Source organism: Labrus bergylta, chromosome 2 (assembly GCF_963930695.1).
Source record: "Labrus bergylta chromosome 2, fLabBer1.1, whole genome shotgun sequence".
NCBI classification, from domain to species: Eukaryota; Metazoa; Chordata; class Actinopteri; order Labriformes; family Labridae; genus Labrus; species Labrus bergylta.
Genome location: NC_089196.1, coordinates 17500457 through 17523440, shown reverse-complemented (window position 1 = coordinate 17523440; position 22984 = coordinate 17500457). Strand labels below are relative to the sequence as shown.

Below are 22984 nucleotides of genomic sequence, written 5' to 3'. Positions count from 1 at the left end.
CATCTGAAACTCAGCTTTATGTTCTGATACCTTAATGCTTTCTCAGTATATCTGCCATGCATGTTACAATCCCACCGTAATTATAAGTTATCATTGTCATGGGCTCATATAGCCTATGGTATAAGCTAATCTTAGCCACATCAATGAGTGTAGCAAATGTTATGACCATCTGATCTCTTTCTCCTTCTTTTTCTGTTCGTCTATCGAATGTAGCTGTGCATTAAATGCCCCAAAAATAAAAAACCTAAGAATCAAGGAGAAATAATTGGGGTCAATAGCTCAATAAAGAAACCAAGAAATGTAATTCATTGAGGCAAACAGCTGGTTTGGCTGAGAGTGGTACAGACAGTATATTTGTGTGTATGTGTGAGTCAGTTAGACAGGTTTTTTTTCAAAGCAAAATTCAGGCTGCCCCTTCTGCATTTCCTATTCTCTATCACAAAAGAGAATTAAACACTTGTGTGGTATTGAAGCCTGAAGACATGGACTGAAAATACAGTTTGATAATCCTGTTGCTTTATGAATGACTTGATTTATTATTTATTGATCGATGTAGTACGTATTGTTAAGGATTGTAGTAGAGTCCTAGTTACTATTTGGATATTTTTGGGTTGTTTTTTTTCTTCTTCTTTATTATCAATTAATTAATTTATGAAATTATTATCATTGCTATTTGTATGTGTCTTTGCCTGAAAGGCTGGTTGAAAAATTATACTTTGCATTCTGATTTTTTTTTAATGATCTCTGTCATTAAACTGTGCTGGTGATCAATGCTATGTTTGAGGATCACATTAAATTAGAGGAGTAAGATGCTAATCCACTGTGACTGTTAAGTGTAATCCATATGTATGAAACTTGTACAAATAAATCTGGTTTACTTGGTTAGTTTTCAGAGAGAACATGTTATTAAAACATGGACAAATCAATAGCAATGTGATATTCAGGGACTAAATACACTGTTGACTCAAAGCCAGGATAACAGTATCTAGACTTCAAAGTTAAACCATTTCTCACCGAGGACAGTGGGGGCCATACATAGGCAGTCGTACTGTGTGACATACTCCATCGTAAATTCGGAGTTAATAGGATAATGGTGAGCTAGTTTGAGCATCTTCTTGAAGGCATCATAAATGAAGATGAAGCTGATGAGGCAGGAGAAGCCCTCCTCAGTGAACCGTGTGAAATACTGAACCAGGAAGCTGGCATCAGTGGCCACAAGCACGAGGCATAAGAACGCTGACCACAGACCGATCCACAGCCGGAACTCCAAGTAGTCAAAGTTGTTTTCTCTGGGGGAAAAAAACACAAAATAAATTACTCAAATAGATTTGATACAGGGAATACATATTCACTTAGAGAAGAAAGCTGAGATATTTAGCAAAGTCAGCCCAGACGTCATCTTTTGTTATTGTTTTGATTGAGAGCCCGCTGGCAGCAGGATTTACATACTTTGCGTTTAACTAGAACTTTGGAAAACTCAGAAAAGGGGGAGGGTACCTGCTAAAATTAAAGAGCAGCCGTTCAAACACCAGAACAGGACCAGTGCTGCTGAGGATAGTGAGAGGCTGGCCGGCCAGCAGACAAAAAACCCCACCTGCAACTGCCGTTCCCAGAAAACTCTCCAGCACACCCTGCACACATGAAGGGAAAGAGTTAGGGAAGAACTAAAACGGTCTTTTACCTCTAACTTTAATCCTAAACGTAAGGATCAAAGCTCAGTCTGACCTGCATGTTTTCTGTTGCATCTCCCAGCAGACCTCCAAAGGTGATGGCATTTGTCACAGTTCCCAAGTAAATAAACAAAATGGCTGACAAGGCCTGAATGTGAAACGCGTCGGTGAAGTCACTGACAAAGAAAGGCGCTTTTCTTTTTATGTCAAGTAATAGACCCCCACAGAACCTGAAAACAGAAACACAACATATGGGCTGTTTTTGGAATACCAAACAAAACATAGAAATTATTGTATTCGTGACGCTGCAGTCAAACCTAGGGTCATGCCGCACTCAGGTTCAGTCACGTAGTCAAGAAAGAATAGTGTGTTTTAATTTTTTAAATATCCACATTTTTACTCTAGTATGTGCTTGACATAAGTTACATTCTAGCTTTGCTTTACCGAGGTTTATAGGTCATACTTTTGTTGGTTGACACATTTATCAATGGTTATAAAAAAAAAACTACTATTCAAAAATTCTATATTCATTAAAAACATGAAATTATAGTAATGAATCAATTAAGAAAATGTTGATTTAATTAACTGTTTGATACCTTCCGGTCTTCTTAAGCTCGTCCCCTACAGCGTGTCCTCCTCCTCCTCCTCCTCCTCCTCCATGCCCTCCGTCATGAGGCATGTCTCCGTTCATCTGAGAGTCTCCTCCTGCATACATGTTTTTCCTAAAATAAACAAACTTGAGTATCAGTCTACTAGGCTCATAACCTCATATATTAATAACTTAATTCATTAAAGAGTTTTTTCAAAGCAGGTCATAGGGTCTTGTGTTGCCTTTTTGTCTGAGTGAGCTGCACGAAATAAACTGAAATGCTCTGACTTTACCGATTTAAACTGTGTCTTTAAATAAAATCCACTGCTGCTGCTCAATAATTGAACGCTGTGCTGTACTTATGGACACACTTCAGTGATTTTGCAGCTTCTGCTGAGCTGTACGATAATGTAGTTACTGCACACACAGCATTTTAAACAGGTGGCTTCTTAAATGTTTGATGTCGGGTCGAGTTGTTTTCCATCAATTTCTGTTTGTTTACCATGTTCTTTAATCTCCTCTTGTATTGATACTGTAACCACTAACTTTTTTTAATCGTCGGATCCTGTTACTGATACTAGTTACATTTAGTTTGCCATTTAGCTTTACACAACCACACTACATAACACTGGTTAGAATATAACTCTTGTTATGCAGTACATATGTGGAGGTGCCTGAATTTGTCTCAGCTCAAACATGCATGTCTTCTTCACTGCAGTCTTTGCTCTGTGTGCATGTCGAGATGGATTTAATAAATAACCAGAAGACTTGTGCGCAGCCCGAGGGTCTTGTAGAATCAGTGAACAGTTGTGGGTTCAGATTAGATCATAACAGTGAAATCTCTTAAGTGGTTACACCTCTAGGCTACAGTCACTTCACAATCCTCTTAAAGCTTTTACAAACAATTTGACATTTATCAAAACAGTGTTCACAGATAGGGAAGTTATATTTTCTCATTCTTAAACCTCTAGTTCTAGTTCCTAGTTCTCTCTAAAGTAACACTGCAGACGGCTTGCTATAAACATTTTTCTCATGATGATGATTATTGTTCGTTTTTTAAGCTGAGACAAAGCAACAAAGCGCAAGCTCAAAAGTTGGAGTTGTTGCCAGACCTTTTGTCAGAGGAGGGGAGTGATTTTGGAGGCTCTATCCTGATGGCCGGGTCCCATTCTCCAGGAGGAAGCACGATCACTTCATCCAGGAACTCGTCGATACCGGCCAGCAGGTCTTGTCTGTCCTTGGCTTTATACGCAATGTCATGAAAGACCTGAACACAAACATACAGAGTGAGGGGACGAGGCAGTCAATTGTGAAAGAGGCCTGTCAAATCATGCGGTGTCACCAGGCAGCCATCTGTGATATCAAATATGACAATCAAGTGGAAAAGAGAATGAGATCCTATGACTTTCTAACTTTATTATTGGCCTACAGTTTGACTCTGAGCAAAGTATTGCTTAAAAAACAAAGAATTCATAGATTGGGTATTGTGCTGAATTGCATCGAGCTGCATGTTGTTCCTCCTGCATTGTCTTACTCCCTGTTCTGGAACAAGCTTAATGAGGCTTCAAGTGTCAGAAATTAGACAGTAATAAAGTCAAAGATGAGGTGTGGTATTGGCATACTGACCTCGTCTGACATCAGCGTCGCGATGGCTCTGCCGATCTCATGGTACGACTTCGCTTTGCCTTTGGGTCCAAGCAAGATGAATAAAAATCTGCAAACAGAGCAAAGTTGTTCCTACTGTAAACTATGGAAGTGATGGGGTATCTGAAGAAGACAGCTCTTCAATATAATAACCAAGTAGAAAAACAAAAACGTCCCACCCTCGGCCTCCAAGTTCATGGTCATGTATTCATCACGTGGCGTCACACCTATTTTGGAACCGCCCACCTGGAGGGCAAGAAAGGCTCTCTACCACTGTACTGAGAAGTTAGTGGTCTCAGTTGCCCCCTACGTGTTTTTATCTGTTTTATTTTTAAATTTTTCAAATGAAATACAGTTGTTGTTTAATGTGATACACTAACGAACGAGGAGACGAGCCCGAGTTTTGCTTCTACAGAATTTCATCTGAGAAAAAAAACAGAAAGGAGGACGTTTTTGGATAAATGCAGTTAGACCCTCCGCGACCCTCTGTGACGGGAAACATCGGACATCTCCTCATCCTTAAATCAAATATAGGCTAGTGTTGACCAAAGCTAAATATTCCTGCCGTTAACTCAAATTACTGCCCCAGAACACTAAGATTGACAGCTCACGCTATCGCTAGCTAACTAGCTATGTTAACTTATTAGCACTCACCGGTGCTTAATGATGAGGTATTTCTTGTCCTTCACTTCTCAAACAGCAGCATTATCGACCCAGACCGATCAACAATACATAAAGCTGCCTGTATGTTTGTAGACGTTCATCCTACAGCGGTGTAAGGAGAGGGATTCTCCTCGCAATATCAGTGAAGTGACAGTGAAGTTCTGGTGTTATGGTTAAAAGAGTGACCACGTTAACTGATGACTTTCAGATAAACGCGACTGAAAGTGTCCTAACAAATGCCTCTTTGTTCCGTTTTTGTATTATCATAATGTCAAAATTACTTATGAGATATTTTTTAATGAAAGCTAAACAAATAGGCTTTCGTTAGGACACGTAACGTACAACAACCAGACTCACTCGGCTGAAAGTCACCAGTTAACATGGTAACCCTTTTAACCGGACTTGGCCGTTTCTAGCGATATAAATAGCGTCCCGTGTGCTGTTAAAGTATCGCAAGTTGCCCAAACTCAAAGTTTATCTTATCTTAGTTTTGCTAGGGTTGTCAGGTGATGTAAACATGTGTCGTTTAAAGTAGATGTTTAAATAAAAGCCCGGGCTGCAGATCTTCAGGGTTTTTTTGCCCTCCAGCCCTCCGCTCTGGTGACGTCACTGGAAGCTATGAATTGCCAGAGAAATTACTCACAACTTATAGATAGAAAGTAACATTTAGGGATGGAAGGACCTGTATGATGTGTCCCATAAGAAAGCTCTTGTTATTCACAGCTTTCTAAACTGAGGACATGTTTAATGAAAGCACTTACATTTACTGTCAATCTGAAAGCAAGAGTCTGCATCATATACCAGACATCCATTCTATAAGTACTTTACAAGCTACAATATAACAATGTAATCTTAACAGCTGTTTACATTTGTATGGTCATAAGAGGGAAACATTTCCTCATATGTCCTCATAGCGAAGAAATTCATTAAAGAAGTTTTTATATGCAAAATGCAATGTCAATGAGACCATTCTTGGAAAGTTCCCTCAATGAACTTAAGAAAATGAAATGTCTTAATGGCACTTTAGTCACATGAACACCACAGGTAGACGACACAACAAAGCAGTGTTTTCAGAAACTAATCCAGTCTTTCACATAAGCCCTGCAGAAGATTTTACCTCTTATTATGTTAAGCTGATAAAATTCTGTAAAAGTAAAAGTTTTGTATGTTAATTCAATTTTGGAGTGTTTTAATATCTTTAATTTCCTTTTTATATATAACAATAATCTAAAGCGAACACAGGAAATACGTAATATGTATACCTGATTATGTGATGCATTTCATGTTTAGTTCTTGCAAAGTCATTGTGTCTATCCTTTGAATGACTCTTTCCTATTAAACTATGCCCCCTAACACATTTAACTTTCTCTGTAGAAGTTTAGAAGTTCAGACATGAATCTCAGCTACCTTGTAGGAACAGGAACCTCTGTTAAGGCTCCCAGCATCACAGCTTGCTGCAAACGAACAAACGCCACAAACGGCGAGTCTAAGAAGTCCACTTCCCCCACCAGCACATTGGAGGCCTCCGCGTCTCTTGGCAACTTCTTCATAAACTTGTTCCGCAGCTAAAAGCACAAAAGAGAAGAAGAGTTGGAGACATTTCATTTTATGTTCACACCAGCAAGCCGGTCATTACAGCACACATTCAATTAGACAACCTATATCAAAAAGGACAATCCCATTCATCCGAAATACCAAACCAGGATCTCCTGTGGTGTGAAAATTAGGCTGTATCTCTTTCTGTCACACTGATGAGGAGGTGCATGTATATGGCATTCAGATGCCTGCTGAGCTAACACAGGTTACACAGTTTACACGACAATAATGCCTTACAATGGTGTTTCATTATCTTCACAGACTGACTGACAAAACTGATTCAAATGAGCGTTTTAACATCTTACCGTAAATGTATTGTAGACATTTAAAATTCTGATGTGAAGTTTGACAAACAATATTAACATGTACACAAACAAATAGAGCTGTAATGTTTTTAAACTTTCAGCTTCTATATTCAAGACAATTCTTCTCAATTTATTTTCCCTGCTGAAAAATTCAAAGTGAAATACAAACTTCCATGGGCCCCTCCAGGTAAATATTATTGTTATTGTTATCTGTTATCAGGGGTGTCTTCTGAAATAGTGTTAAAAATGAAAGGAGATCAAGAAACACCTTTTTCCCGTAACTTTTTTAGGACATTTGTTGTAGAGAAATGTGAAACCCCGTCTCAAACAGTTAATGAATATGATCCATAAATAACAGAATCTGCAAAAGATAAATCTCCTGATGGTCAAATGTAGAAAAAGAAACTAAACTGGGCAACAAGTCAAGAGAACGGAGATTGGATGATGTTAAATTTGGCATTATCAATCAGGATTTAAATAGATTAGATCAGAGTGAACACTGACATTTCCCCAGGTCAGAGTGAGGCCAATACCAAACATTTTATGTAAAAGTAGATTTTTTTTATTTTTAAATATGTGACGTAAGAGCAGTTTTGTAACTTTGATATGAATTCAGTACATCAAAATCATTAAATACAAATAAGCACAAATGGTTAAAACGTAGAGTTGCCCTAATTTTTCATATTCCTTTTTTATCCTTCTACTTTAGGACCAGCCATTAGTGAGGGAAAGAAAGAACAAAATGGAGACAGACTGTCTGTGGATCACTTGTCATCAATCTTAACATCCCCAGATCATGCACTGGCAAAATCCCGCTGTCAACCTTTGAAGACTGAAATCCTATAAACTGGTGACCTTCAGCTGGCAAGATTCATACAGATCCAATCAAAGGCTGTTGAGCCGTGTTAGCGTTTGGTTTGTCTGTAAATGATTAAGTGGTGAGGTTAAAGCTGCATTAAAAATGCAAACCATGTCTGCTCACTGCTAATCCACACTAGACTAGACTGCCCTTTTAAACTGAAAGCATACTAGACAATCAAATCTGTCCAGTTTGGTTGTGAACATGAGGCTGATACTCATTTATGTCATTCATGTTTTCATTGTTTTTGTAGAGTAGCAGGCTGCATTGGGATTGGGATCCAAACACAAATCTCCTGGGAGTGTGCAGTTTTAAAAGGTGTGCAGGTGGAGCAGGCAATCACAAATTTCCTTGTAGGTCCCTCATTTATCTAGTACGCAAAAAGATGGAATCAACAAATAATGTGGAAATTAGGGTTTAAACCTGGGTTGTACAACAGGCATGAATCTGGAACCTTTTGGTTTAGACACATCAGTCAGCTACACTCGTTTATGTACTTAACAAGTAAAATTAGGTATTGAATGCATAAATAACACAAGATAATCAAGATTAACAAATGACACAAATAAATCAGACAGTCTACTAAGGATTGCTGTCGAGGAAGAGAAGTTTGCTGATCAAATCTGGTCCTATTGATCAATACAGGCCCACTGTGTCTTTCTTTTCTGATAAAAGATGCAGCCGCCGACACTAAATGCCCTCTCTGACAGCGCACTATGCAGGGATACTATGCAGGGATACTCAGCATGAAACGTGAAAGCTTTGAAAGAGCAGCTGATAGCTGGCCTGAGCCTCATCTGACTGCATCAAAAGGCTGTGAAAGCGTGGCCATTATTCTCAGGACAATGTTACTTATGAGAATGTTACCAATAGGTAATGTTTACCAATAGGTAAAATGTAAACATGGGGAGAGAAAATTGCTTCTTTCCATGTAATAATTTGTATTTTTTATTGCATAAATTCAGACTTTTGTGATAAGCTTTAAATATTTAGTTTTATATATATAAACAGTATTGTGATTTCAATAAACCTGTGATTTATTGTGCAGCACTACTTTAATGTAGAACTTAAGACGGTTTAATTAACTATGCTTGTGTAGATATGAGATATTGTAACCCAAATCCATAATCAGCAGCTTTATTGGGAACAATAATGTAAAGAGTAGTTTTACTGAAAACTGGTCATAGTTTGTTCTGATTGATTTCAGTGGATTTTTGTTTTTAAGTGAAGTTTTTAAACTTTTCATCACTATAATTAAATTGATATTTACTTCAATAATTAAAAGAGGGTGAAACAACGTTCAAAAGGAATGTTTAAATACTTGAGGCACTGAAACTAAAGTGTACTATAAACTGTTACTGTACTACTCGACATGTGGCCGCTGTGGAGATGATCACTGCATGCAGGCCCACAGAGGGAACCTTATAAGTGGTATTTATAGGCTGAGTGGGTGAAAAAGAGTTTTAGTTTAGGAGATTTGTTTCCTGTCCTGTTACCTCTTTACTCTACTTGTCCCACAGGAAGTCTTACTGGGTAAGTCTGACCTAATTCTCTTCTGCCAGAGGACCGGTCTGACATGAGACTAAATTAATAAAGAGGTTTATATAAACAGTGGTAATCTAAATAAACAGCAACACGTCTAAATATTAATAAGGTGAAACACCATTTTCTTGTCACATGCGGACATTTCAACTACAAGTGCTGCTCCCTGCAGAGGAACATGATCTGAAAACTAATTTCCTTTTCTGCTGATCCAATTTTTGTAAAGTCACAAATCCACTCAGAGCCTAAAATGAAATGTGATTTTAGGGATTGAATAGGGAAGAAGTCCCAATCAAAGCTGAACATTTTGGAGTTTTTACCCCAGGATTGTTGCTTCAACAGTAGCTACAGAAATCTATCAAACATTATGCTATGGGATATACTGAATGAACTACAATATTATATCTGCTACACTGTCACTCAACAAAAAGCTATGTTGTGATTTCAGAAACATTCTATATAAGCAAAACGGATGAGTGTTGTTTCTACAAATGCGAGAAGGCAAACACAATCATGGATATCATATAATGTGCATTACAATACTGTATCTTTTTCCCATTCATCACTGATTAATTTATGTTTTATATTTCCTATTTAGTAACCGGTTTCTGAAATACAGGGCTGTAATCTCCCTTTTTGGGCACTCCAAGCACCTGTAACATATATCCCTGAATAGACACTCTTTTTTTTCCATTGCACATTATGTTTTGTGTTAACTTCCTGTGCCTTTTTTAGTTTTGATTTCTCTGTCATAGCATATGGTTTTTACATTTTCTCCGCTGTTATCCTCTCCTTTCTCCTTTCCCACGGTCATCACACAGACGTCAAATTAACTGGACTTTTTTCCACGTATTGACATGATTACAGTTAGTCCTCCATTGTCTGATAAAAGCTTGACCCTAGCAACCGCCTGCTTTTCCTAGTAACAGTGTGACCTATCAAGGGATAGCCGACTGTTGCTATAGGTAATTGACCAATGAGAATCAAGTATTTAACACAGCTGTTTAATTAATGTCTATAACAACCAGGGTTGTCACAATCCTCTAAAGCTTTGGTTTGTTTTGGTTTTCTCCTTGATAATGATTAAATTAGATTTTCAGTCCAAAAAACATTAGCACTGACTGCTATGCCAGTAAACACATTTAATTGCACCACAATTTCCCACTCTCTTTATAAATTGGATGTTAAGACAGGGAAAATGCATTTTTTTAAATTGCTAAAAATATGCAAATAATTATCCAGATGGAAATGTAAAGGGTAAACACATTACCAGGGAATCACCAGCAACCACAGAGTACAACAACAAGACAACGAAGTCATGGAAGTATTCAGGTTAACTCACCTGTTCTTTTTCTGGTTTGTCAGAAATGTCGTTCAGGCTGCTGGAGGTCAGGTTCTTGTGAGTTGTGGTGGGACTATCTGTTCAAACATATCAACTCTGAAAAGTTAGAGCAGCTTCACTTCAACACCAAGAACTAAGAACTGGATGGAAACCAGGGATGGCAGAGACCCATGAAAAGACAGTGGCCCAGACAGTTTGCTCCACATGCAGCACCCAAAAGAATCAACAAGCAAATTCTTAAAGCGATCCGAAAGACAATCACTGACAGAGATTGTTCACCATCAACCCAGGACTGCACAAGAGGAAAAATCTCATACCACTCCACTATGGCTGGCTAAAAGATACAAATATTGCATTTCCATACAATGTGTTAGAAGCTTAAAACTTTAAGACTGTTGCTGCTTCATTCAAACTAACAAGCCAGTCTAAAAATAGTAATTAGAATTTAATGAAGCTGCACTGTTTTCTGAAAATAATATAAGGCACAGCTATCTTCTAGCTCATAACATGTTTGCAAATACGGAACTAAAGCATCTCTCAATGCAATTTAAAGTGTATGCTAAACAGTAGGACAAAACGTTTCTGATAGAGCATTAAAACTCCACATATTAACCAGAAATTACAGAGCGGTTACAGATTGGACCACTTTATTCTACTGGACTAATGAAGTTATTATTCCTCAAACATTATTCTCTTGTATTTTTTGGCTTATACTTTCTAATGTCTATCCTTAGTCTGAAAAAAATATATCAAAAGCTTCACTGTTAAGTGTCCATCTTTCCCATGAGGGTCTTTCCCTAAGTGCTTTCCTCACAGAAGCAGGTCGACGGCACACTCTGATTGACACTTTGCTGACTTTTGGTTCCACCTCGTCAACTTCAGCAGCAGAGAGCTGACAGCAAGAACGTGACCTTATTTTAGTGCTGCAGCTGTTCGAGATAAGAGGCTGTGTCCTGAGAGACGCAAATGAGAGCAAATTCTGATGCCACTGTGGTTCAGGTTCATACATCTGCACCCTGAGCATTCTGGGTAATAACATGCTTGTCAGTATGATGCAGCCAGTGGGAAATAATATGCCTGATATAGGCCTAATAAAGTTTCTAAGGTTTTGAGCTAAAAAAAAAAAAAAAAAAAAAACCTCTGAAATGAATAAATAAACCACTTGCGACCAAGGATGCACACACATTAGTTCTACTCTACTTGATACATTTAGTCTAATTGACTGATGTGTTCACATTTAACACAATGTTTTTGTAGTTCCTTTGTTCAAACTGCAGTTTTCAAGTTCCAGTTGGAAGTAATCCAATCGTTGGACCAAACAAAAGTAACATAATCACATTTTTGTAATTTCTCTTTGAGCCACACGGATTGGATACGTGCCAAAAAGTTAGATACTGTAGCATCTGAGAGAAATTAAACATTCAATTTAAAATATAAATATCATTTTGATGTCTTGGTAGATTCACAGAGCACATTTTTTAAAAGGTAAAAAACACCAGCTCTTTTGTACTTTAAAATATGCCTTAATTAAGTCCATAAAGAAAGAATAAAAGCTGTGTTTTTTAGTACAAACACAAGCAGAGATTTTCTACTGATCCTTGGTCTGCAGTTTGTACATGAACTGAGTCCAGTGAACTTACTAAGCCAGTCCATGCTGGAACTCCTTTGGCTTTGCAAGTCCTCCATTGACATACGACCTGACAGGCAGGTCACCGAGTTGTCAAGAGGACTGCGAGCTTTTAGTAGCGGCAGAAGGTTATCAAATCCAATCCAGAATAGCAAGAAAAAAGCAGGGAAAAGAAGCAGAAGAGAGAGTTGACAGGAGAGTATAATGATAAGCCCACTGATCCAAAGGAATAGCATTGTTAGTAGAGCAAAATCAAGTGTTTAAGAGACATGAAAACATGATTGATAAGTATTTCTAAAAGTTAATCAGAGAAACTGTGAGGTGTGAGGAATGACATTGTTAAATCAGTAAACCATGAGTCATTGGACAGGGACGCCTCAACAGGAGTCAAATGACATGATCATAAACTAGTATGTGTTGAGCCTTTTATGTCAGTGATCCTGATAAGAGCATGAAGAAAAAACACAGGTAGTACATTTCAGGCAAAAATCATTAGCAAGAAGTCCAGTTATTTTTAATTTAGGCATAACAGTGCTATCATATGCTGATCAATATAAATATTTTGGCTTCACATTGGATGAAAACATGACTTTTAAAGAAGCTGTGAGTGTTTTGACTCAGTCAGCTGGTCGAGCTCTGGGATCTGTACTGAACAAAGTTAAACACTGTGGTAATCTGGGATTTCAGATTTATACACAACTCTATCATTCATGTGCGTGTCCAGTGTCTGATGTCTGGGGGTTCCCGGAACATCTAATTTGCAATTCTGTACATCAGAGAGCTCTGAGGTCCTTCTTGGGAGTCCATAAATTAACGCCAGTCCTCGCTGTGAATGGAGATATGGGATGGGAGCCTCCAAACATCAGACATAAATGTGAAATGCTTCGGCTTTGGAATAGACTTGTAAAGATGTCGGATCAGAGACTCACTAAAAAGATTTTTATTTGGGATACCTGCCATTGCCACCCATGGGCAAAGGAGATAAAATCTGTATTCCATAAGAATAATATGTCTTTTATTTTTCTAAATAAGTTAACTTGTGATATTCAGGAGATAAAAAATAATATTTTTCTAATGTACAAAGAGAACTGGTCTGTGGATATATGGTGCAAACCAAAACTAAGAACGTATTGTCTCATAAAGGATTGCTACAGCGTAGAAGCCTATGCTAAATTTAATTTAACCAAAAGACAAAGATCCCTCTGCGCTCAGCTACATTCAGCAACATTGCCTTTAGCTTTAGAGGCCGGCAGGTTTAATTTACATTCCAGAGGAAGACCGAGTTTGTTTGTTGTATGAGTTAGGAGAAACTGAAAACAAGATTCACTTTTTGTTTTACTGCCCGATGTATGCTGACATCAGCGATGTTCTTTTTAAAAGAATGTCTTCAATTTATGTTGATTCCTTTTGGCTAGACGACTATGAAAAACTTGAGTTGTGTTTTAAAAAAGGAACCTTTGTAATAGCAGATTTTGTTTGTAAAGCCTGGGAAAAAAGACATTATTACATTATTTAAGACTGAACTGTGACAGGCGCTGGCAACTTTGTAATGTTATGATTTGGAAATGTGAACCACTGCAACTGAATTCTTTGGTGTCTTATAAGCCCATGAGGGTTGGGCACTTGGTGTGCATGACACGAAAATAAATTAATCAAATCAAAAAACAAAAATAAGAGGCTCAGACTTTTAATTGGGTCTAGCTTCTTTTTAAAAACTGCAAGACAACAGCTCATAAACATTAAGAACTTTTATTATGATAGTCATAGACCAGTTTCATAAAATCTGATATCATGTAATAAATCATTTAAATGTCCAAAGACTCATGGCTCTTAATAGATCAATAACATATTCAACACAACTTCAATGTGTAACTATCAGTTCAGGTATAGATATCAGTTTGTGTTAGGGCTGTCACTTCGCCCATGTTGGAAACTACTCATGTTTGAAAGGTTACTACAGACATGTTATTGTATAAACATGTTGTATGTACAGTGTTCTGTGTTATTCTTGTCTGAGATAACTCTTGGTGAAGCAAAGTGACAGCCCACCCTCTGTGATAATTGAAATGTAAAGAGGATTAACAGTTCAATGACGTTAGATCTTGACTGCTGCAAGCACTAATCTTAATCTCTTAGTATAAAAATTCTTGGAAATGTTTGTACTAATTCCAATGGACAAGGAAAAAAAAATCAAATCGTTTAGTTTTAAAATATTAAGCTGAGGACCATTTTGAAAAGTATCTCAGCTGTGCAGTTAGTCCAGTTGCCAACAGTAAGTGCATACAAAGTGTTGTTAGAGTGATAATACCAAATGTTTCTAATGAATTAGCGTAAGACATCTGAAAGCTTTAGTTGACTACTTCAGTTACAGGTTTAGTACTATTAACATGAAGGATTTTGAGTTTACACCTTCATGATTTAGTATAAGGGGCAACATTTTTGTTATGTCTCCAATGAAAAAGATGTTTTGGAGTCTGTTAAGGACACATTGATGGTTACATGGAGAGGATGGCAGAAGTGCATACTTTATCGCACACTTGGGCTTTCTTTCAAAGCCCTCAGAACTCATAATAAAGATTAGGTCTTATGTTGAAGTTACAAAGTCAATCTACTGTATGTTTTTGATCAAATTTCTTATGGAGTTAAAGAGCCAATTTTTTTCTTCACTATGTGTAAAAAAACAAAAAAAAACAAAGAGGAGACTGCACCAAACTGGCATCAGTATTACCGTTTTCCTGGTTGGTAAACAGCCTACTTGCACTGGAGACTGTCTTTCCAATGTCAGCCAGAGAGCGTAGGTTTGACTTCTTGGTCTGATGACGGTGTTTCCGTAGCAACGTGTACATTACTTTGTCCTTCAGCTCTGGTTTCAGCTGGCCGATCTCAATCTGGTTGTCAGTGATCAGCTCTGAAGATGCAGAGAAGGAAGGGAAAGGATGAGGATAAATGATTTCAGTCATTAATCATCCAGCAAGAAAATAACAATACACATTCCTTCATTGTAACAATTGTCAAATCTGTTGGGATAATCATTTTCTCATCTTGAAGACGACAAAAGAGAAAAGATGAGTCTTCAACGGCGCTTACAAAAAAATAAACAACTCAAGAGTGGGGTCAGATTAGATATGAAGTGGTAAGCTGTTCCATGTTCCCGGTTCGGGGCAATCATGCTAAGGGCTCGATGGCCCCTGGACCAGTAGTTTTAGTTACATCCAGGAGCAGCTGATTGGTTGGCATGAGCATTCTAGCTGGAGTGTGAGCATGGCTATGTTCAGGCAGTGCCAATCCATTAAGAGCTTTGAAAGTCATCAACAAAAATTTTAAATCGATCCTGTAACAAACAGGAAGCCAGTGGAGGGAGAGAGACACAGGTGTTAATGTGTCTCTCTTTTTCTTAACAGTAAAGAGGCGAGGAGTATTGAACTGTAGCAGACACCGGATGGATTTCTTATCCAAGCCCACAGACAAAGAATTACAGTAATCAAGTCGAGACGCTATAAATGCATGGATCACCCTCTCTAAATCTTTAGGAAGGAGATAGGCTTTTACTTTAGCTATAAGCCTCAACGGATAGAAGGTGGACTTAACAGAAGAAGTCTGCTTGTCAAAATTGAAAACACTCTGGAAGCAAAAAATACCCTTTTGATTCTCGTTAGGACTCAATTTGTTCCTCCCAGAGTGTGATTCTAATGAATGAAAGTGGCATCATGAAACAGCTCAATCAAAAAAGGCCTTGACTATTACTTTAAAAAAAAGATAGATAGCAGCCCTGAGGGAGTTTCTCCTCGTGTGGGGGGTTTAGTGCTGTTAATGTCCCATCCATCAAGTCACCAAGCCTCAAAGCAAGAGGCCCAGCTCCGTTCAGCCTGTACACTCCATGCAGCACACTCAATTACTTCCCATGAATCACTCGGAGCGGTGAGTCTCCCTCCTTCTCCCTCATGCAAACAGAAACGAGGTTTGGTTGTCCTCAAATTAGGAAGTTTTTGTAGGACCATTTACCAACTATTATTTGCATGCCTCACTCTCTTATAAAGTACAGTTCAGGCTGGACCTCACAGAGCTGTGGCCTTTTATTCCTCTTAAAACAAAAGCCTCTGACCCCTGTGTGTGATGTGTGCAAGTCCATTAACCTGCACGCAACACCACAGACCAGCCTCTTTGTTCACTGTACATCACAGAGCACATCTAATCAAACTGACGGAAGGGGTTTTTTGTACAGGCAGGACGATGCTGACCTTCATCAATGTCATTGTATCAAACAACAACAACAACAATTGACTTGAAATAAATGGTGTGTAGGGGAAAAAAAGGAATGATCATGCCATAGTAAATGGAATTAAAGTTCAAATGAATTTATAAGTGATAATTCAGTTTGTAAATGTCTTGGTTTGATTGAGTACACGGTAGTATCTCCCATGATTTTAAAAGTTATATGGGGTGATAATGAGCCTTAGAAAAACTATAATATTCTAAGCTTTAGTTTAACAAATGCTCTATATATAATTTTTCTTATTACTCTTCTTCCATCTCTTTCAGTCTCTTCTAATAAGAAACCAATGAGTGGTGTCTGTGCAGCCTTGTTTTTTCAACGTAATCATGGAAATGTTGATGAACTTTTCATCTATTCACACTAACCCAGTTATTGAAGCTACCTACATGGAATTCAACACTTCTATATTTTCCCATGTCACCTAGAAACCCTTATAAATGAGGAGGTGGTGTTGGGGGGGTTCAACATAAAAAGCTCCAACATCAAATCATGCCGCCGACTTACCAACAACCTGAGGCAGAGTGGACGCCTCCATGTCCAGCATGATGGTGCCTTTCTCTATGCACGTGCGCAGTTCAAAAAGGCTGTGTAAGGACAGTGTGGCCACATGGGGTTTACTCCAGCGTTCACCTCCTTTCTCCACTTTCTCCTCAAACTTGATCCATCTGGAAGGATGAAAAAAAGGAGTGTTACAGGCACTGATAGAACATGTTAATATTTAGATTTCTTTTTTATTTTATTTTAAAGAGCTGGTCTGACTTGATACAATTAAAGCATCTCAAATTGACTTCGAAGCAAGCACATCTTGCTGTTGATGTTTGAATGTGGATATATATTTTTTCAAATTATCCAATTATGTACCTTTTTCTCATTTTTCAGTTTGTTTCAAAATATTAAATGTATTGTCTGCCTGAAGCAGTGCATTGGTGCAGCTTTCTGTCTGGGCAAACATATTCTCAAATGGGTTTTTAGAGACCCTATTTTACGGTTTGAGTTTAAAAAGGACAAATAAAATGAACTAAATTAAATTAAATGTTTGAAGCTACATCAAAAATCTAGCAGTTCAATTGGCAACTTTATGATACACAACCCAAAATAAAGCCCTCTGAAGCCCTGATATCTTTCCTTTTTCATTAATGTATTCTTTTAATCAGTCACCCTCCTCCCTCCCTCGGAGTCATAGAGATGAGAAACTCAACTAGTACTGAGTTGATTCAATAGCAGGGTTTTTCTTTTGGTCCAGTTTGGCTGCCAACATTGTACTGGGCCATCAGCCAGTACTACCCAGCACCTCTCAGATCTTGAGTGCACTTGGTAAGACAAATCAGACAGGATCTGAATCTCTGCAGCTATTTGCAGAGTTATGATTATGAGATTCAAAGATGCAAGATTAATTTAATTTCCCTTATGTCAGAAAATTATAAGTATTTAAACACTACTAAATGGTTTGAAACTGATGTTGTCTTTTAGCCTTTCTAACCCGTCTTAATCCCCTTCACAGTTTCTTAGTTTTTTTATTTTCCCAGTGGTACTTCATTCATTCATTCCTCAGGGGTTGAAATTCTTGATGTCAGGGAAATCTGATCACGAATCGATCCATTTTAGTGAAGACATTGTCTTGGTATTCCCCTGTATGCTGACTATAATAATCTGGAGTAGTGACAATAAATTCTATTTTAACCTAGTTGTACCTAAAAAACAATCCCAGGTAGATTAACGTTTTTCTTGTCAGTTTGTTTTTTTGTAATAGAGTTTTTTCCAGTAAACCTAACAAGATCAGAAACATAATTTCCCAACCCACTGTGTGGGACAGCAAAATCCTCTCTTAAAATAATTTGAATTTTGACTGATATGTGATGAAAGTGACATTTTGAGTAAGTGATTCAGTAAAAGCCTAATGCTGGACCTTTAACTTCTCAATCTAGAAAGATTTATTATCTGTGAATAATATTGCTAAATGCTTAAAATGTCGAGATAATTTCACTTGGAATAATTGGACTTTTAGAGTTCCTTTGAACAAATGTAATTGCAGTTTTAGAGCATACAGAGAGTCAGTGATGAAAGCATTCTTAAGTAAAGGTTCTGTGAAAATCATTGCACCAACAGTGAACCAAAATGTACCGTCTATCCGAAGTACAGTTGGTCAGAGGTTAAGATAACAAATCCACTCATTTGGTGCCTGAAACAGCAGCCCAGGCCTCCAGTTTCCTACTCAAGAGAGCTTCACTCATCCACGCTAATGATGCACAAACAATCATCCCATCTCTATCCCATCCCAACCCACTAGTGGGCCACACAAAGGGAACCTGTGGAGCACTGTGTGCTTGCCTTTTGTGCTGCTCCAAATTCAAAGCACACAGCAAGCTTCCTACTGTTAGTTGAGGCTTACAAATGTTTGTGCAGTTACTTGACTATGAAATGGTTGTCAGTTATCTAACGCATCAAAAGCGAGTTTATTATATCCTGAAAATAAACACAAAGATTTTTGCAGTGGAGATGATGATGAGACGATGGAGATGATGATTTAATAATCAACTTGTATAACTTTTATACTAACTGACTGACTGAGTGAAAATTAATTGACGACATCAATGACTTTAAAACCAAAAGATATAGATACAGGAACCCTGCTGAAAGAGATCCAAAAGAATTAGACTAAGCTGTTACCTGGCTGTTTCTTTCCACTCCATCTCCTGTCCATCCACTGACAGGAGCTCATCCAACTCAGTGAAGAGTTGTGGGGGTGCTGGGCCATCATCTTCCTCCCCAAGCATGAAGCGGATCCTCTCGGCTGCTGGTGAGACTGAGGAGAGAGTAAAAATACTTTGGTTCACAGGTTGAAACTGGTGCCCGTTGGGCAAAGGTCCGGGCACCGGCGTCCCCTCCTCAGGTGAACTCTTTCCGTTGAACTCAGGAGGAGGTGGAGGCGGAGGGATTTTCACCATGACCTCCTCTTCTTTCTCCTCCGTGTCTTCTTCCTTTTCCTCCTTCTCCTCTTGGTTATTGTTATTGTTTGACATCTTTACCAACTAAGTGACTCCCCTTTTGCTCTCTCAATCAGCTGACCCAGGTTTAGCTCCTTGATAGCAGTCGGTAAGTGACAGAAGCTCTCCAGTATCCCAAAGACGCTGCTAGACCCTCATTTAAGTCTCGGGTGGAAGTGACAGTCGCACTCAACTGCTTGCTCCAGCACTTTGTGAACCAGGTAGGAGGGGGCTAATGGGGTTTAGGGGTCCCCCTCAGTGACCGTGTCCCCACAGCTAGCCCCTTCTCCCTCTCTGCCCCCCTGTTCAAACAGGCCTTCGCCATTGGCCCTCTAGCTTTGGCAAGCTGCCCTTGGAGGCCCTCATTAACAATTAGGAAATGGTTCACAAACTGGCCGATTCTTCAGCCAAGGCTTGGCTTTCCTTCCCCTTGTCTTCTCGTTTGAATATTTAGAGAGCAACACAAACAGAATCTCAACAGGACTGATACATACATTAAACATTTCAGTGCTTTTCAAACACGCCGGCAATAGCAAATACCATAAAAGCTATAGTTCCAACGAGTGGATACAATGTTTGAACTCTGCATGATAGCCCACAATCACTGCTTCCTTTCATGAAAGCAGACTCATGCGTGTAGAAAACTGCACACAAAGATAATTATGTCATCAGCAAATGACCTCACAAGATCATTACATGGTGCATCAATAGAGGTACTCTGTGTTCCTTGAAAGTATAAAATGAATGAAATGATCACATATCTGCTCCAGGTATTGAACTGCAGTGTTATAATATTTGCATGGTGTGCTCAAGAGTCATTTACCTAGTCAAAGTAACTCGACTTAATTTCAAATTTGATAGTATTTCTCTGACAAGCAAATACTGCTTGATTAAAGTTTTGCAAGCAGACCTCTTTACAGCAAACTTCTTGACTTATAAAAGCTGGAAAAGCAAAGGTGTGATTCATGACTTTATCAAGGCACATCTACATTTAAAGGCGGAGAACTGCACCAGTTGGAAAGTAAAGTCCTTCCCAAATTCAAGCTAAGTAAGAGTTAGTTTCACCTAGCGATTTACTAAAACAGGTTGAATAAATATAAGGAAGTTTGTTAATGTCCTAAATAACGTGTTAATCTGCTACTGGGCAGTATCTATGCTGTCCAATCAACAGTAATGAACAATGTCAACAGGAAGTCACTGTAGCATCTCAAGCAATTAAAACCTCCAATGGATTTATTTTTTTGTATGCAAGAGACAACCTCAACGCCCATTAACAATTCAGCCTAACCTTGCATCACAATCTGCAGAAATGTACACTCTGCTTCTTACTCGGTCACTCTTTCTCTTCTTAGCTTCATCTGTCACCCTCCTCGTCTTCTAGGCCTCAGCCATTGTATCAAACAGTACTGGGATGAGTTATCTGGCTTATCTCAATAACTGAAGGCGTGTGAACTGTATTGCCGCAAAGCCATATACATTTCCTGTCTCCATGTTAAGTTAGAAATTAAGAACAGCTTGTGCAGTTGGATCCCAGTACCCTAAAAATTTTCTTGTTAAATGAAAAAAAAAACCTCTGCTAGGATTACAGTTTGGTCAAGCTATGAATGTCGTAAAAAAACTGGATGCAAGAAATTGAATTTTAAAAAGGTGTGACTTTGTTCTGCCAAATTGGTGCAGCAAAGCTATCAGCAGTGTCTGGGACAAATCAATCAATCACTTTTTGCCATTGCTTTCTGACACGTGTGTATGTGTCGCACTACTTTGAATAACCTCGCTGTCCATCAGCCTTTTTTCAGCAAACTATCTGTTGGTGTGAGTTTGCGTTTGAGTTGGTGGAAGTCAGTCAATTCTCACAGGGTAGCAGTGGCACATAGGATGGCAACAAAGTCCCTAAAGTTCTTTGTGTCGCTGGCCTTTTTCTTCAAGGTTTCCAACTGGTGAGAAGGGAAATAAGAAGCTGTATTCTGTTCTCAAATAAAGGGTCTATCAATATCTCTCACCTTAGAGTTGAGTACTTTACTGTGCTCTCTTTAAGACATCTACATCCATACAACACCAGGTATAATGCCACTTACCACACTGAGTGATTCATTCTTTTAGTCAGTCAGATGAAAGCGACTAAACAGAACATAAGTTGGAGACATGCAGTTTCTCTTCTTTGGGTGTTCTTCAGGACAATAAAGAAAAAACAGCATACTAGCCAGACATGCAACTGTAAGATTACTGGGTGGGGGGGATAAACTGTCTGCTGGCACTTACACATACACACTCGCAGGTTAACACAAGCTGCAACTAGCTTGAGTCACTGCAGCCTGTTTAATAACACCTCAGGTGGAATAATTTACATGTGCCTTTCACACATTTAGCTGACACACATACACTGAGATCTACTATGATTACAGTAAACAGTTAAAACAAGCTTGAAATAGCTATATTGCCTAAATCATGTGCAAACGATGCAAAGTGAGTGTGAAAGCCCCAAACGTACAGAGAAACTAATGCTGTATACCTTAAACGTGTGCAGTCAATATAAAAATATTGTTTCGTAAAAGCATCGAAGTAACCGTTTTTATTTTCACAAGAAATATTCATGAATATTTTGTCTTCATAATTTTCCCTTTAAAATCAAGGTAAGCACTGATTTTCTTCTAAGTATTACCTTTTCCTTTCCTTTCACATCTGTAATTGGCACCTTGCCCAATTCTTCAGCCACTCCAAACTCACAACTAGCAGCGGGTGTGTGCAATAAGAAAACTTGGCGAGGTGAGAGTGCAGTTGCTTTTTCACAGCTAGATGACAGGAAGGGTATAGGTGAGCCCTCAAATTTGATGCTGTTCCCTGTTTCATCTTTCTGACACAGATAATTTATACTGATCTTGTAGAATTTTAAAAACATGGTTGTAACCCCAGCACTATATTCAACATTCAAGACACAAACAGTGAAGTGTAAAATAATAAACAGCCGCCTGTGGTGGACTTGTCAGTAATGCGATTCAAGTCAGCATCGCAATTATTTATTTAGAAGATTCTGAACTGATTCAAAACTTCCAAAAAAAGATTTTTGAAAACATACTTTCTTACTTACTACGAGAATTCTCACCAGAGCACGACAAACCTGATGCTTGCATTTTCCTCTATTCACCCTCTCCACTTTCCTTTGTACATAGATGCCCCCAAGAGCTCCTGAATCCTCAATCGCGCTGCTAACATTATCTAGCTCTCAGCGTCAGAAATGTTGCCTCTGGCTTTGTCCGACACACTAACGTACTGCCTGTACTAAATATGGAGCAGCAAGACATTCAGCCCGTCCCGTGTTCATTGACGGAAAGCGTTTCAGGGCACTGTGGATCCTCCAATCCATCAGGTAAGGGGAAGCCTCACCCGACGTATTCAGGATGCAGCATCTGCAAACTGAAAAGTAGTCCTTTAGGAACGAGACAAATGGCCGACCTCACATTACTTCTCACCACCCGGAGTTTAAATAAGTGGAACAATGGCAAACAACTGCCGACCGACACATACAGCATCACTTTACCAAACTGCAGCCAATTCTGAACGGACAAAGAAAATGCCAAGATCCATCGTCTGTTTCATTTCCTTTCCCCTGATAGCCTAGCTGTTATCAGGGGAAAAAATAGGGAATGCATTTTCAATCGGTCCACAATACATTAGTAATTTGTTTGAAACAAAAATCAATTCTTAACTGACTTGTGACCCCAAAGAATCCAAATGGAATTGAATCAAAAGATATTGAAAGACTCACACCACTAAAAAAAGAGTTAGCAGGAGGGTTGGAGGGTAAGACGTTTAATGAAAAAACTCTAGTCGTGAGACATTGACAGTGTTTAAGTCACCCTTTTAAGTCACTCCTGTAAGTATTTACTGTAAAT

General features: G+C 38.6%; 1 protein-coding gene across 7 annotated transcripts in view; it reads right to left on the bottom strand.

Annotated features, from left to right (window-relative positions):
- The window catches only part of slc4a4a (solute carrier family 4 member 4a), a 58213-nt gene that overhangs the window by 14444 nt on the left and 20785 nt on the right, over positions 1 to 22984 (bottom strand). For 3 of the 7 annotated variants that reach the window (XM_065966691.1, XM_065966687.1, XM_065966688.1), the window contains exons 5-16: positions 18778 to 18913; positions 16615 to 16775; positions 14566 to 14745; positions 11851 to 11946; positions 10211 to 10287; positions 5974 to 6131; positions 3886 to 3973; positions 3372 to 3526; positions 2267 to 2392; positions 1726 to 1900; positions 1498 to 1631; positions 1015 to 1289 (exon numbers count right to left, since the gene is read on the bottom strand). In XM_065966691.1, the coding sequence (XP_065822763.1) occupies positions 1015 to 1289; positions 1498 to 1631; positions 1726 to 1900; positions 2267 to 2392; positions 3372 to 3526; positions 3886 to 3973; positions 5974 to 6131; positions 10211 to 10287; positions 11851 to 11946; positions 14566 to 14745; positions 16615 to 16775; positions 18778 to 18913 (1761 nt within the window). The remainder of the gene's footprint in view (positions 1 to 1014; positions 1290 to 1497; positions 1632 to 1725; positions 1901 to 2266; positions 2393 to 3371; positions 3527 to 3885; positions 3974 to 5973; positions 6132 to 10210; positions 10288 to 11850; positions 11947 to 14565; positions 14746 to 16614; positions 16776 to 18777; positions 18914 to 22984) is intronic. The other 4 variants (XM_065947658.1, XM_065966697.1, XM_065947660.1 and 1 more) reach the window with 2 other exon arrangements.